The 17,010-nt window shown below is 42.9% G+C and overlaps 1 protein-coding gene across 1 annotated transcript in view; it reads right to left on the minus strand.

Annotated features, from left to right (window-relative positions):
* Window positions 1–898: 898 nt before the first annotated feature.
* The window catches only part of LOC124119868 (actin-related protein 3-A), a 47,005-nt gene continuing 30,893 nt past the window's right edge, over window positions 899–17,010 (minus strand). Inside the window, exons 5-11 of the mRNA XM_046482534.1 lie at window positions 15,431–15,538; window positions 14,955–15,098; window positions 13,765–13,938; window positions 13,409–13,501; window positions 11,912–12,037; window positions 3,027–3,110; window positions 899–2,109 (exon numbers count right to left, since the gene is read on the minus strand). Coding sequence (XP_046338490.1) covers window positions 2,014–2,109; window positions 3,027–3,110; window positions 11,912–12,037; window positions 13,409–13,501; window positions 13,765–13,938; window positions 14,955–15,098; window positions 15,431–15,538 — 825 coding nt within the window. The 3' untranslated portion in view covers window positions 899–2,013. The remainder of the gene's footprint in view (window positions 2,110–3,026; window positions 3,111–11,911; window positions 12,038–13,408; window positions 13,502–13,764; window positions 13,939–14,954; window positions 15,099–15,430; window positions 15,539–17,010) is intronic.

A 17,010-nucleotide genomic window follows, 5' to 3' on the forward strand; every position in this document is an offset into this window, starting at 1 on the left:
AACTTGACCATCTGATATTTCTTACACTGGGTATATCGCCGTTCATATTCAATGATAAATTCTGACATTGTCATTTCTTCAGCCTTTGTGAAACTATCAAAATCCCTGTATGCCGTGTATGCTAAGTCAACAGTGTCCCTCTTATAAAGTTCATCAAGTGCTTGGACAAGAATTTTCAAACCCCGTTTGGAATTCAAGTCTTTCACATCAATTGCCATTGCTTTTGCCCTAGCTTGTCCCGTAAGTGATCCCAGTGAGACTGCGAGTGCCTGTTTTTCCTCTACAACCTCGGTCATGTGACACCATATTTCAAGTTCGTTTTTCCACGTCTCATATTCCATCTCATTTGTCAAAGTCGGGGGATTCTTGTAACCATGTGCCATATTGCTAGTCCCGTTTTCCCGCTCTGCTACCAATGTTAATTACCTTTATGGCCCTTTCCACTATTGGCCCTGGTTAGCCCTTCTCTCATTCTACACACCACTGACAGTTCATGTCAAATCCCCGCCATCGTAAACACGCTGCTTCCTGTCAACTTTTTTCCCATCTCTGCCCCAGCTTCCGCTCACGCATGCGCACACGTAGTCAAGTTCAGAGGTCACTTCCAGTACACTCGAATGTAAAAATACCACACAATGTGGTTAGGACTGACATGTTATCAGGAATGACTAGGTAAATTTGCACTTAGATATACATTGTGGACGTAGCTCAGTCAGTTAGCTGTCAGGCTTACAATCTGAAGGTCTTGACTTGGCGTACGATGGATTCTCAGAAAGACTGGTTGCTTGTCTTCGAGACACGTGACCTACGGCAGATAAAGTCCTCATAGAAGTTGTGGTACTGTATTCTAAAGGTACTCCAACTTTACATGCCAGAGGAAATAAAAGCTAACAATTTGTATGTTTTAGGATACATGTATCCATGTTTATTCATAAGAAATATTAAGAAGTAGACTGATTAAAAACATCTACATCATTCAGTTTGTATTCAAATCTAAGTTGTATTTAATTTCTTATTTTTTACATTATGTTTGTCACTACAAAACAAATGATTTATTTCACAAATTAGGATTTTGAATTTGTTGGTGATCAAAACATTATAATAAATAAATGGAAAGAAATGTTGACATTATACAGTGATATATGACAAGAAATCATCAGCGATGTATTTATTTCCAGATGGAATGGCATTACAGCAACTGATACAGCAGTAGCAGCAACAGCATTTGTTCAGCCAGGAATGAGCAACACTAGTACAAACATCCTGGCTTGGACAACTTGCCAAACTAAACAGAATCATTAATATTTACACCTAAAACCTATGCCCCGCTGAAAGTTTTGCACCTTCCAGTCATGTATTGATCTTGTTAGATTAGTACATCTATGTCCTGACTTATACACACCTACTCATCAGTTTACAGATACTTTTGAGAGTTACATCATGGCCAAACAAAAGGATTATATCTGCAATTTACATTTCATAATTTTTAACTGTGAAAATGTGTTGTAATTAGGCATGGCTTTGAACCCATGACAAACTACATGCTGCGTAACTCATTACTCAGTGTATGTCTAAATCAGAAATCCAGCGTTTGACAAAACGTACTAGCTTGTAGGTGACAGTCACAAGGTATGAGGAATATTTTCGTGCACTATGTGCTGATGTGTCGCTAATACATATTAAGCAATTAATGAAAGCTGTTTATCAAAACATAGAACTACAGATATGTCTCACAGTAAACAGCATTATGTGCACATATATCTGACACACAAATATACATTTTGCCAGTCCTTGTCCACCATATCAGACAACAAAGACCAGACAGAGCAGGAAGGCATAGTGATGAAGCTGCTGCTCTGGCCTGCTTCCCAGACTATAATTACTGGTACATACTTATCAGGTTCATACTTTTAGTAAACTAAAGTGATACGAAAGATTTAGCTACAGAATAAAACAAGATGACGCCGTGAAAAGATCCATTGTTTTATCATTGGCACCTGAGTTGTGTGTGGTTTATGTCATTGTTCCGAACACAGGGTTGTGGCGGCAGATGCTTGGTCCATGTTCATCATAATCAGCCTTGGTGTGACACACTTGGTAAAACTCAGGCTGAGGATAGAAGACAAGATATTTAAACCATTTGCAAAATGCACCTGTTGAAAACAGTTAAACTCAAACAATCGCTGTCTAAAACAGTTAGAAGTTCTGTAATGTTGGAACTTGAAAGGACTTGTGTGTGTGTGTGTGTGTGCTTGTGCGTGTGCGTGTGCGTGTGCGTGTGCGTGTGGGTGTGTGCTGGTGCAGGTCCTTTCTTCCAACCATCACATCAGCCTCCTACTGTCCATGGTTCAGGTACCATCACAATGTATCAATTACCAAGTGAGAATTTCTACAATAGCTCAGACAGTTATCTACTTCAGAAATATAGAATACTAAACAAGCTCAAGTGTAATACCTATTTTATAAAACGAGTGAATAGTTTTGGCATCTGACGAGCGATGTAACATGGCAGTGAGTTCAGTATTCTATTTAACATTTGCCTGTTCAAAACCTCATTTGCTCCAACTATGGGAATTCAGGTCATAAACTTAGTCATGAGTATGAATTCAATATTTCACTGTCGTCTGTAAATAGGCAGTCAATGGCGCAATCCACACTTGAGTTAAAAGTTGAAACAATTAAGATGATACCATAAAAAAGTCTACCTTTAGAACCAAATATTTTACAAACATGTCACAATATCTCATGACATAATTTGGTTCAAAGCAATGGCCTGTGATGTCAACCTAGCAACAGGTTTGCTGGGGTATTCAAGTGCGCATAAGCTCCTCTCAATGATCTGTCATTTCTACATTCAATGTCACTGAACAAGCACAGCGATGTTGAGTGCTTTCAATATTTGTGAGTGAAACTAATTCCGTCAGTGTATAAGCACACGATTTGGTCATAAACACTAATATCAGCTTACTGTCACTAAACAGTGGTATATTCAATGGGCTGTATAACAATAAGGTGTTCACACTTACTGTAGAAGCCAGCATACTGCCTCCAAACCAGACAGCGTATCTCTGCATGTGGTGTGTAATGACAGAGCAGTCAATTGGTTTAGGCTGCAATTGAAGATGTTTACTCAAAGATGAATTACTGACAACATATTTTACAGTGTGAGAAATTAGCACTTGTTCTATAATTCTTGCCAAATGACCCAATAGTTAGGTATCCTAAGGACTAGTAGAAATTTGCCATTATAAACGGTTTTGCTGTATGTCATCATTATAAGGATTAGTGGACTAAAACAGTTTTTTCTATTGCTGTTTTTCCTATTATTTCTTACACAGAAAACCCAACACTGGCATATACATGATATGTACAACTAATTGTCAACCTGTCAATTTTAAGCAAACAGCCTTCCAGTAATTCAGTGTTTAAAATATCCACCTGCCCGACAGTCCGAGACGGTCTATTTTGCTGACAGACGGTCAGTTTTTAAAGGTTGCATGCTGATGGTCAGGAGTTTAAATTACTAAGTTGACAATCCACCAGTTTATTGTTATTTTCTGAGAAATATTAAACACTACTATTCGTATGTTTACTCTTTTGTTAATTTTGTTAGTCTAGAAAATAACTTTGCAATATTGCCAGTCCGGTTGTCTGAATAATTGTTGTGCAAGTCCATCTGACAGATCACCCATGCAGGTAAAATGAGTCAAGTATTCACTGTCATTCATCATGTAGGATTTTGTTTGGTGACTGCTCCAAATTACCATGTCTGCTTTTGATACATGCAGTGCTACTGTGTTCTAACAGTTCAAGGGAGGTAACTCTATGCAGATTGGTGTCCATCTGGGCTCTGTTCCACAAAGCGACCGTTGTAAGTGCGTGTAAGGCTAAAAACAATATCCTTGGTTCTCGGGCACTGCCGCATCATCACAAAGTCCGCTGCACAATTCGTTTTTATTTCCATTTTCAAAAAATAAAAACCCTTAAATATTCCCCGTCTCGAACACACGACCGCAACAGTGAAATGCTACAATACTAAAAGCAATGCGATCCAATATAGCGTGCAGTTACTTCCCTATTCATGCGCACTGCTTAACTGCGCATCTTGTGTGTTATGGTCATGGAGTTTGTGTGCTTGTTTAGCTGTTTGCAAATTTGGTCAATGAAAACATGAAATTTGTGATAAAACATCACTAGACATGATTATTTACAAATTCAATGGTATTTGTGTACTGTATGCGGGACAATGTTTCATACGCAGTGGATAAGATTTACATGTGTATTTGCAGGAAATTGATGCTAATTTATATACCCCACTATAAGGCGAATCGGAATGAAGCATGTCATCAGCGCATACAAAATCCCTAAATTTGCCTAAAAAAACATATTTGTTTTTCGCAGAAAAAAATGACATTGTATCCCTTCAGCAAATTCAGGGAAATGAACAGATGATAATGAACTGGGTCAATACAAATTTGAAGTTTGAGATAAAACATCACTAGACATGATGATTTACGGATTAAACTGTATATCCTGCTCTGATTGGCATTGTTTTATATGCATAGATAATGATTACCATGTGTATTTTCTCGGAAACTAAGCTGTACACGTTTCTTGGAATCTACCAATGATTAAAAAAATATCCAATAATATAACATCTAAAGAATTTTGAATGATACATGGTTGGAAGAATTATATCTGAAACTATTATTTTATCAGGAATAATCTATTCCAATATCATGTTATTTTAGTTGCAGCCTTACTATATATGTGAACTAAATTAGTAACCATAAGCGTAGCCCTTTGGTACAGCTGTTCGCTATTCCCAGATATATTTTTGTATGGAAAACTTTGACCAATCACCAAAACTTTGACCAATCACTGTCGATGCTCACGAGCCCGCAGATGTGAAAACCTTTTGTTCACATAATCGTCAAACTACAACAAATATGACTTTAGGCAGGTCAATGTATGGCGTTTATGATATATATATCTATCCACTAAAGTTCGTTTCAAGGTGTCAATAGGGGTAATATGACTGTGGTTGCTGTAAACAACAGTGAATTCTGCGATCTTCCGATCACTTCACATAGGATTTCAACGAAATGAATTAAAAGGATATTGAATGAAATTTTGATTTTTTAAAAATAAAATAGAAATACAAACTTCAGATATATAATGAACTCTTTTAACAACAAATACAGTGTAATTACATGATTAATTTGCGTACTTCAGTACTGTTTTGTTGACATGGTATTTCCGGTGTTATGTGCTCACGGTAATGTCTTTGTGATGCGGAAAAAACATAAAAAACTCTTCAACCCTGTGTTTTAGACGGCCCCCAGACCCCTAATTCTAGTGACTAAAAACTCGCCTTATACACAGCAGTATATGGATTTGGATTCTTACTTGTTTGTACACAATTACAACAAAACAACGCAGCAATGGCCAGCTCCAAGTAACACTGCTCACAAACGTCCATCTTCGAATCCTCAAAGTGTTTCCTTATACCAAACAGTCAAATGTAGGCATCACTTGCAGGGTATCACCGTTACGAAATTGTCGTGTGCCGGGGTGTCCAAGTCTGTTCTAAACCCATTTCCGACCTCGAACATGTTCGAATTCTCAAAGGGTTTGCTTGTTCAAACTCCGTCAAAAAGCCGCTACAAAATTAGCGTTTTCCAGGGGTGTGCCAAATATTAATGAAACTTTATCACCAAGCGGTGTTACTTTTAGCATAAACCAAGAACAAAAAGTGAGATTCTTATAACACACTGATTTCATGTAAACTTGCAATAGTTTCTGTCAACAACCTTACAAGATATAATCTTTAAAGTAAAATTTTGTTGAAAGAAATAATCAAAATCAAAATCCAGTATGGCCGCAACTAAAAAAGATATCCAAAATCGGTAAAGACAATTTGTTGTGTTGTGTATATTTTATATTTTTTTCAGCCTAAGAGTATGGGAGTTGCGATCGACATGATGCTAAGATCGCTTTGTGGAACAGTGCCCTCAACAAGAAGCTTGGACTTCTATATCTTGATGGGACACCACTCAATCTGTACAATGAACAGAATACTCTTCAGCTGATACAAACCTAGGACACAGTATAGTTAAGTTCACACTGGAGTGCAGTCAGTCTGCACTTACATGCATTATCCTTTTTTAATAAGATTGATATATGTAATGAAAGGATAATTCATATGCACAATGGCCATTTTACTTAGAAACTTCTACTATAAGGCTAAAGTAAAAAGAATTTCCGGCTGATGGTGCAGTGAAAATATCCCTTTAAATTCACTTTTGCCGGTGAAAACCACCATTTTGATTTTCAGCCAATATATTATTTGTTCAGGAATTAGTATATACAATAACTCCCCATTAGCTTCTGCTGTGATTGTTTTGTAGAATTTTCCTATTCGGAATATTCTATAAGTAATATGTTACCACTGTTATACCGAGGCTGTTGTCTCCCACAACTGCTGCTATAGCGAAATCTACCACAGAGATCTCAATCACCTCATGCAGCACGTGCGTAGCCACCTAGCTGCCATGTGACACCCTTCACTCTTGTCTCTGGCGAGAGCAAGTGCTCGGGGGACGGACGGGCGGGCAGCAGCCCAGTGGTAACGTATTACTTATAGAATATTCCGAATAGGAAAATTCTACAAATTACATTAAGTAATACGTTACCACTGTTATACTGAGGCTGACTACCACAGTAGGCGGTGGGGAGCACCTACAACCCGAACCTGACTGCTTGTGTTCCTTCCGACTAGCGGAAGTAAAAACAAGGCGGAAGCACTTGATGCGCATGCTCCTAGCTAGGCGTTACCCTATTGGAATACCAAAGCACTGTCAAGCGCATACCGTAAGGCTCAATCGTCATTGCCAAACGATTGGTGACTCCAAACGGCCCCACTGGATAGGTATTTCATCGCCGCAGCGGATGAGAACACAGTATCCGTGTGAGCTAAATCTTAGATCAGGTTAAACAGTCGGGAAGGGGGAAATTAATTTCATCCGGACCGTATATCCCAAAGCAGGCCTACTTAAAGTATGCATTAGGCGCGTGACCTAATTTCAGCATTCGTAAGCATGTATCACAAGGTTGGAATACACGACAGACAATTAAATACATAATTGTCAAAATACAAATAAGGACAAAACACACAAAAAGCCGCCTCACCTGTGGTGTGAGGGTGCTGGCTTGCGGGACCCCCACTCCTGTACCCACGGCGGTGGGAACATTGGAGAAGACCCCGATTGACCACCGTGCAAGGTCTGACGCCTGTGGAGTTCGGAACTGCGCTGTACACACCCCTTAGATGAGGGCTTGTGCCGCGATCAGCGTCTCCACGTCTTCATCAGAAACCCTTCTGAGGTAATGATTGGCAAAAACCGAGTCAGAACGCCAGTAACAACCTCGTAATATTCTGTGAACAGAGATATTCGAGTGTAGGGCAAATGTTGCCGCTAGCGCCCTGATCTCGTGCAGGTTTGACCCCGCTACCGGTAACCCCGGAGACCGGTACGCCAGATTGATGACAGAAGGAAGCCATAACGCAATCGAGTTATGTCAGCAGTGCGATTAGGGTTACACGATATGAACAGACGGCCACGCCCTTGTCTGCGTTCATTCGAAGCCTTAAGATAACACTTATGGGCCCTAACCGGACACAGCGATCTGTCCTCAGTATCAGCAGGATGTAAGATTTCCTTGAGTGATCTTACAGTGAATTCTCTCTCCGTTTGACCAAATTTCTGATTCTTGGCGACAAAACCCATGAGCAGGCCCAGGCGGACCGCTCCTTCGTCACCCCTATTGAATCGTACTTTAGCAACATCGAGTGCATGAATCTCGGACACACGTGTCGCTGTGGCAAAGGAGAGGAGAAATGCTGTTTTCCAAGTCACATGCCGGAACGAAGCACTACCCAAGGGGTCATACGGAGCCTCTGTAAGTGATTTTAACACTAAGGAGAGATCCCAGGCCGGTGCCCGAAGGCGGCCCTTTTTAAGATCGTGCTGTTTGAAACCCTTGATAATACCTGGAATCACCGGCTCTTTTGAGAGACTGGTACCCATAGCAACGTCCCGTACCGTAGCAACAGAAGAGACATAGTTGGCAATGGAACCCCCGGAGAGTTTCCGGGTCTCTCGTAAGTGAGACATGAAATGAGCAATATCCTGCACAGATACCTTATCTGGCGAATGAATGTGATGTTTACAACACCACTTCGTGAAAATAACCCAACGTGCATTATACACCTTCTGGGTAGAATCACGATGCATACTAACATATGCCCGAGACGCCCGACAAGAAAAACCTTTACTCCTCAGACGCTCGGTGACAACATCCACGCGTGCAGATTGAACTGCCCTGCGTTTGGATGAAGCTGACAGGTGTGAGGGTGGATCAGGAGATCTGGTCTCACAGGCAGTGGAAGTGGCGACTGCGTGACCTGGGTCAGCAAGTCGGGGTACCACGATGTGTTCGGCCACATGGGCGCGATCAGTAACATTCGACAGCGAACTCCTCGAACCCGGCTTAGAATGAGTGGTATCAACGCCGTCGGTGGGTAAGCATAAGCGTCCATGCCCGTCCAGTCTAACGCGACAGCATCGTGATCGATGGCCCTCGGGTCCGGGACTGGTGATACAAACAACGGGAGTTGATTGTTGAACCGTGTTGCGAACAGGTCGACCATCGGACGACCCAAACCTGGGATGTGACGGGCACGGAACACTGTCCACCAGAGCGTAAAACTCGAACGTGAGATTGAGTAGCGAGTGACTGTGGGTTCCCCCCAGTTTGTTCACATAGGACACTACTGTTGTGTTGTCGGTTGCCAGCATGAGCCGGGCGTCGACGAGACGATGCTTCCAGTGATTGACTGCGTTGATCACTGCCTTGAACTCGAGACAATTGATGTGAAGACCTAGTTCGTCTACGCACCACAGCCCCGAGCTCACCTCCCCCTCTAGATGGGCGCCCCAGGCCACTAGATGGGCGCCCCAGGCCACTAGAGAGGCGTCTGCATACAGGTTCAACGTGGCCTGGTAGGGCCGCATAGAGACTCCTGATTAGACGTTGTAAGGGACCGTCCACCACTCCAGATGCGGTCGGAGCCGATCTTGAAGGGCGACGGTTGCACTGTTCTCCTCCTGTGCTAACAACTGGATTAAAAACCGTTGCAGCGGGCGAAGTTGGAGACGACCCCGTTCGGTGCAGTCCTGGGCTGACACAAGTAGCCCTAACAGCTGTTCCCAAAAGTGAACAGTCTGTGGCACCGCTAACACTTTGGCAGTCATCGCCTGAATCTTGTGCCACCGGTCTGGGGGGACAAAGAGGCGATGGGTCACCGTGTCGAACCGACCTCCGATGAACTTTAAGTTCTGTGAGGGGGTTAACTCGCTCTTGGGGAGATTGACAATCCATCCCAATTACTCAAAGAGCCGACGTGCGAAATCGAGATGGCGGGATAGGGTGTCCGTCTTCCGATTGGCCACTAGCGAGTCGTCCAGGTACGCGAAGTACCTGACACCGCTCCTGTGGAGGAACCCCACTATGGGGGTGGTTAACCGGGTGAACAGCCAGGGAGCGGACGAAAGGCCGAAGGGGAGTACAACCCACTCGTAGTGCCTGCCGTGAAAGACAAACCTGATATACTTGTGATGGTCCGAGTGAATCGGAACATGCAGATAAGCATCCTTCAGGTCGATCGAAGCGAGCCAGTCGGCCGGCATGATCAGAGCTTTCAGGTCCGCCAAGGTCAACATTCTGAACTTGGGCGACTTGTGCAGGTACAACTCGTTGAACGATTTCAGATTTTGAATCATTCTGAGTTCGGCACTGTCCTTCTATGGAACGTGAAATATCCTGGAGTAAAACCCCGGTGTTATTTCTGGTAGAGCTAACTCCCGTACTGCCCTCTTCTCCACCAACCTGCCGATGGCATCGGCGAGGATGGGAAGATCGGTTTCCGAATAGAAACCGGCCAACGGGGCAACGGTGAGTGGCGGATTCGCTTTCAGATCTAGCCGATAGCCGTACCGGATCGTGTTGACCACCCACGGGTTGTCGAACACTTGTTCCCAATTCTCCCAGTAAGTCTGGAGTCTGGCTCCCACTGGGGAAGGAGAGGGGCAACGTACTACAGGGAAGCATTTAAACTGAGCAGGCAGTTATAAATGCGCTGGTCACGGTCCGTGGGAGAACCTTCGACCAGACTGGCCCCTGCAGCCAGGTAAGTGTCTCCGTGAGACATTGCAAGCATGGAGTGCTGAGCGAGGGTGTCCAGCTGCTGCAAGGTAGCTTGTGTTACCGTAGCAGCCGGTGGGGCACGGACACCCAACCGCTCAACATGGGCCTCCGGGGAAGGACCAGCCTCGGGAAAGGCAAGGTCATGCTACGGGAAAGAACCCTTTCTCCATGACGGTGGAGGCAACAGGAGACCCCGACCGGAGGCCGCCGCGAAGGCTTTCTCCAAAGACGGCTTGATCCCGCGCAGCAAGGTTGATGCGAGGAAAGCCTTGTCGGAAGTCTCATCGTATACCTCGGAGGAACCCACAGAGTCGTGGATTCCCCGCGGTACCGGCAGGGGCTTGGGCATGTCCTCAAAGAGGTCATAAACCATGGCCACGTGGTCCTTAACCGATAGCGGGATCAACGGTTCGGGGGAAGGACCGGTGACCACGGGAGCCGCCGCCGTACCGGTGGACCCCGCGGCCGAACCCGCGGCCACCGAAGAGGCCAGGGACGGAACAGCCAGCCGCCTATCCTGAGATAAGGCCGCCAGCTTGGAGTCCACAAGCTTGGAAAGCAATGCAGCGACGGAATCCCCGGACAGCCGAAGGGCCGCCAAGGGATCCGCCGCAGCCGTGGAGGTGGTACCCGCAAGGGGACCCCGACTGGGCTGCCGGTCACCACAGGGGTGGAAATGGACTGTACATACAGCCGGTAGCGCTCAAACGCCGCAGACCCCAGACCGTTGCACAGGACGCACCGGGTGTCCCCGCAAGGAGCCCTGCACCGCGGGCAACGATCGTGGGGATCCCGTGACGACAAGAACTTGTGACACAAACTGCAACGCCGGGTTGCAGGGGTAGAGGGGATGGACAACGGCGACACATCCATGTCAGACATTTTGGTACTATGAACAAAAGAGCAAAACATGGTTACAACACACGAACCACAAATATTCACAAACGAGCATTTTCACAAAGGAAAAAAAACGAGCAAAGTGAATATAGAACATACACATAGAACATATAGAGAAATAAGTGATGTTAACCTCCAAAGTATACTATAGCAGGGGAACGTAAGACACAACGTGCATACGAGAACCCCGCGAGTATATAGAAAAAAGGGGGGGAATTTTTTTTCTGTTTGGCGGGAAAATTATATCCAAGCGTAGCTACCGCAAATGCCCCTACATGCACAGTTTATTAGTTTAATAAACCATAATATCACCGAATTGGTCGAAGAAACAGGAACGCTTCAGCAGTCTATAACACGTCTAGCGAGCGCCAGCGAAGAGACAAGAGTGAAGGGTGTCACATGGCAGCTAGGTGGCTAGGCACGTGCTGCATGAGGTAATTGAGATCTCTGTGGTAGATTGCGCTATAGCAGCAGTTGTGGGAGACAACAGCCTCGATATAACAGTGGTAACGTATTACTTAATGTAATGTGGCTAGACTCAAGCCACAGCTCTTGTGGCAATCATATATATGAGCAAATACCCTAATACCCTATATTACATCAAAGCACCCTCATTACTTCTCAGTAAATACCGGCATTACCTATAAGCAAAAATCCTAATTACATGAGTAAATACTCAAAAGCAAATGTGCAAATTACCCATACACAAATACCCTCTTTACACAAACCTGCCTCTAATGCATACCTTTATTCTTCCTGCACTCAGTTCCTCACTGACTTTCAAGCGAGCATCAACTAATCGCTTGATATCTCGCTGCAACTTTCGTCCAAAATCTCTGAACATTGTTGACCCACCCGACAGTACAATATTCTGAAAAGTAATAATGAAAATTTGTACATGTACTTTTTATCATTCAAAGGCTTTACCAGTGTTAATGAAATATAGAGAGAGGCTTTGTAGCTAATCTTGGTGTATTATCTGATTTATTACCAACAATATATTATTAAAACGTAACTAAAAGGTCAACAAGAATATGTAAACATTATTTACAGCAGATTTGCAACCTCCCGAAAACCAAGCAACATGTTATTTTCAATAAAGCATCGAAAATAGTATCATCCTTGCCGAGTTTCAGCCTTGTGGTATCAAGATAAATGATGGCATGTGAAGTTCAAAAGCCATAGCAGAGTTAAAATCCAAATCTGCCAAAAAACATTGGTGTTTCAGTGTAGCATGGTCATGATCACTGTCATGGTCCTCAAGAAAAGACAAGCACAGATGATGTTAATATGCATATATATGAAAGACATCCGTACATAAATGATATGCATATAAAGAGGAATATGATGTCATATGGTGTCAAAGTCGTGCCAGGACAATTGTACCTAGGATGATTCCAGATAAGAATACAGGTCCCCAGCAACCTAATGTCAAGTCCTGTTAATCCGACATGGTTGGTTGCATATAATTATGTCGGATTAACGAGTATGTCTGATAAACAAAATTAAGTAGTATCAACGTTCATGATCGAAAATCGGACATCTACACGATAGATAACGATACAAACACAGAAAGGAGAGCCAGGGAGTACTGACATCGCCATCAACATTGTGATGCCAATGGCACACAGGAAGTTGACAGATTTCATGATGTGGGTGTTATCCCCCTACACCGGTAGAACAAACCAAGTGCAAGGCAACTTCATAGCCCAATGCAATTGTGAAGAAACTCTACAGCTACACATTGTTCCCATTATCAACCTTACCGACATCATCTTTCAACATGACAATGCTAGGCCCCATACAGCATGTTTAACAGTAGCATATGACAATCACAATGTACAGGTCCACCCGGGACCCTCCAAATTACTAAAGGACACATATAGCAAAAAATGCATCACTGCATACGACAGCATCATGCTGATCCAGATCCAGATCCAGATACGACAACAGCTTGCACATGCACTACAGACTGAGCAGGCCATGCTTCCCCAGTGTGTTCTACATCTTACCATAGTGTTTCAGTATAGAATGGGACCTGTTGCAACTAAATGACATCAATGATGACCACAAAACCAAATGTACAGTAAAGAATTCAAGTGTGCTTTGAATGTGATGGAAAAAAGGAATAAAAATAAACATTCACAGTAACTAGGCTTGGATAACTGTAACCTCTCAATGCACAAGTGCATTGTCCTACAGAGGTGTAAGGAGACTCGTGCTGGCTGTATCTCACACCTACCTTATAAAGGCCACGGCGGACATCAATTGGGCAGTTCTGTATAACATCATCCACCACTTCAGATATTGGTGTTGTAAAATCAGGATTAGAAAACTGTAAGAAAGGAGTAAATGTAACACTTTCAGTTGAATATCACCAACTTAATGGTGAGACCACTTGACATGGTATTATTAGGCCTAAGCATCACATAAGCAGAGTAACATTTTCTAATATGTTTACATTGGTAATGCTATGACTCCTTATCATCAGTCAGATGTAAGATGAAGGTAACGATAACTCAGCGTAAGTTTAAAGGCCTTCAGCAGGTTAAATTTCAAACACTCAGAGCTGAAAATGACATCAGGACATGCATGTACCTCTGGGTGAAAAAATATTTCTGGTCCTAGAAATCTTTCATATCCAACATCAACTGCAAATGACTGCTTGGTGACAGCATTAGTGCTCTCATGCTTCTTCAACCACTTGCTGGGGTCCTGGTCATACTTGGCAAACTCCTTGGCAATGTCAGGGCACACATAGCTGTACTTCTCCTGCAACAGACGGAGGCAAAGTAAGGAGGAGAAATACTTGATCATGGAGGAATGCTCTCACCAAGTGTGCCTGCATAAACACTCCCCACTGTCAGAGGCCTGTGTACAGTTATGTACTGGTAGCCAGCCCCCTTGTCATCAACATGGACTCAAAATATCTAACTAGGAAAGTGTATGCAAGTAGAATCAGGCCCTGCTCCCATATTCCATGAGGTGCACCACAACCTGTCATCATGTGTGCCCAAATGTGTTCTAGTGCTATCATAATGTCAAAACTCCATTGATCTGTCAATGAATTATGGTCAATATCCTATCCTATATTTCCTCAAAATAAGTTATGTGGCATGTGATTCCGAACAAGACATTGTTGATATTGACTGATTTGGGTGATGATGAGTGAGTGAAAGAGTTGGGTTTAACGCCACTTTTAACAGTATTCCAGTTATATCATGGTGTGTCAGCTTAATGTGGGAGGAAAGCCCGAAGTGATGCAGGTCTCAGACCCACGAGCACGGGTATGGTGCTGACAATCCTAGAAACAATCAGGGCGAACCTGGATTCAAACCCACAATCATGGGTTTCTGGCGTGCCCAAGGGATGCGACTCTGGGGTGATGATGAAAAATGATGTACAATGCTATGTCTACAAAATACATGTGGTTGAAATCCATCCACATTAATTATCAGACAGAAATCCTTATCATGCTTTATTTTGTATCATGTGACATCAGACCTATGCAATATTGACATATCTGACTGCTTAACAAACTCGATCTGTCTGTACTCATCACATGTCTACAAATGAAGAAACCTGAACTAATAATATTGTAAAATTGCCATTATATTTTGAAAAAGCCACAAACTTTCTTTTCAAAATGGCATGCATGCCAGGTATACATCATGATTATTATATGCCATGCTTCAGTTACGTAGCTACGTGTCATTAACATCAAGGTGAATACTGATCATACCGAGTAGTTGCATCTTTACATTTATGGAATTTTCCCCATGTAATACCTTGATGGCTTTAGCTGTTTCCAGAGACTGCTCTGGTGGAATTCCAACTTCACGTTCTCGGAGCAACTGCTGAATGAAATAGGTAATGTCCCGCCCAGCAATGGGAATGTGCTTGATGCAGCTGCCTATCACATAGCCTTCTGCCTGAAATAAATAGCCAATCAACAGACCAAACAAACTCATGACAACAAAGATGCTGTCATACATGGTTGGCAACTGTCATAGCTGTGTAATCAAACTGACCACGCTTGATGCGTAACTTGGTTAGAAGCACTGTCTAAATCAAGCACTCAATTACATTATTCATTGTGAGCTTTGTTATCAATGTCACTGTGCAGTGGACCTGACAACAATATACTCCAAAATGTCCAGATAACAATGCTTCACGATATTAATGCGGACAAGGGACATTTGCATTAACTTCATGATTTACAGTGTACTGTGATCATGATTACAGTGAACAAGTCAATACTTACAACTGGTATTACATGAGTAACGCCATCCCCAGAATCTATAACTGTTCCCGTCAATGTCCGGTCACCAACTTGTCTTGATGTCCATGATGCAGCCAAGGCTAAAACTGCCTGCAGAAGAAAATGTCATTTAAGATGTTATTTCACTGCTGGACAAATGGAAGAGCGAGAGACCAAAGTCAGAAGACATTCATTGTGAGGCAGCAGGAGATTATGATTAGGTATTGGTGGGTTGCATAGTGATAGCGAAGAAAATTTTCTTCATTTTCATTTTGCATCATGATAACAAATTTTATGGGCCATTTTTTTGTAAGTGTGGGCCATTCGTTGTACTATTTAGTACAGATAACCCTGTCCTAATTTCATTGATATTTGCAATTGGCCATAAATGCAATACAAGAGGCCCAAAGGGCCTGTATCGCTCACCTGGATATTTATGCGATCATGACAAAATATACATTTGCATTGTACATGTATATAATACTGCAAATATTTAGTAAGTTTGATTATGTTAGCATTTAAAAGGGGTGGATGGTAAATCTGACAGCATGAACGTGTACTTCTCTTGATTCAAATGTAGCATAAGGATCTGAATCGTTTCCAGGTTATGATCCAGGCAAATTACCCTTTTTAGGCCCGCCCTTCAGTCCCTGGTGGTGGGGTGGGGGGTTTCATCCCCTCCATTTTCTCCAATTTGAAATCCCACGGTTGGAAAATGCTGCCAACCAAATGTAGTTGATATTTATCTCTTAGTTCCAGGGAAGAAGGCGTTTAAAGCAATAATGCCACATTACGCCTATTTGACCTCGCCCCTCAGCACCTTGGGGGGTCAGCCCTTCCATTTGTACAATTTTGAATCCTCACCACCGGACAATGCTTCCAAACTATTATGGTTGATAACTCCTATTTGGCCCCACCCCTCAGTGCCTGGGGGTGGGTGGGTGTGTGGGTGTGTGGGTGTGTGGGTGTGTGGGGGTGTGGGGGTAGGGGTGTGTGTGTGGGGTGTGTGTGTGGGATCCAGCATTACCATTTGTACAATTTGATTTTCCCACCACCTGGGGATGCTTCCAGTCAAATTTTGTTAATTTCCAATTAGTGGTTCAGAAGAAGAAATCGTTTGAAATAATTGTTGACGTACGGATGATGGCCGCACAACCCACACCATGGTATGGCATAAGCTTGCCTTGGTCCTTCGAACATGAAAAGCATTGCTGCTGAGTAAAAACATTTTTATCTCACACAACAGGGTAACAAATGGTTCCCATAAATTTCAGTATTTTCCCCACTTCATTGGAAATAGCACATCTTCACGTCTGTACTGAAATACGACAGATAATCCTTTTGTTACACTATCTAATAAAAAGTGTTCAATATATACTTAAACTTATGTTTGTAATCTGTTTCATTAGTTTTAATCAAATTTTATTTCAATGTTGTTTACATTTATTTTGGTGAAATCGTGTGTGTACTTTTCAGGACAGATTGCACCAACTGTCATTCAAAGCAACCATGATAAGATAATGGCTACTGGCACTTTAAAACAAACTTTAGTTGACAGAATGGATTCATATATCATGCTTGAC

Source organism: Haliotis rufescens, unplaced genomic scaffold, assembly GCF_023055435.1.
Source record: "Haliotis rufescens isolate VD_foot unplaced genomic scaffold, xgHalRufe1.0.p SCAF_4, whole genome shotgun sequence".
In the NCBI taxonomy this organism is placed as follows: Eukaryota; Metazoa; Mollusca; class Gastropoda; order Lepetellida; family Haliotidae; genus Haliotis; species Haliotis rufescens.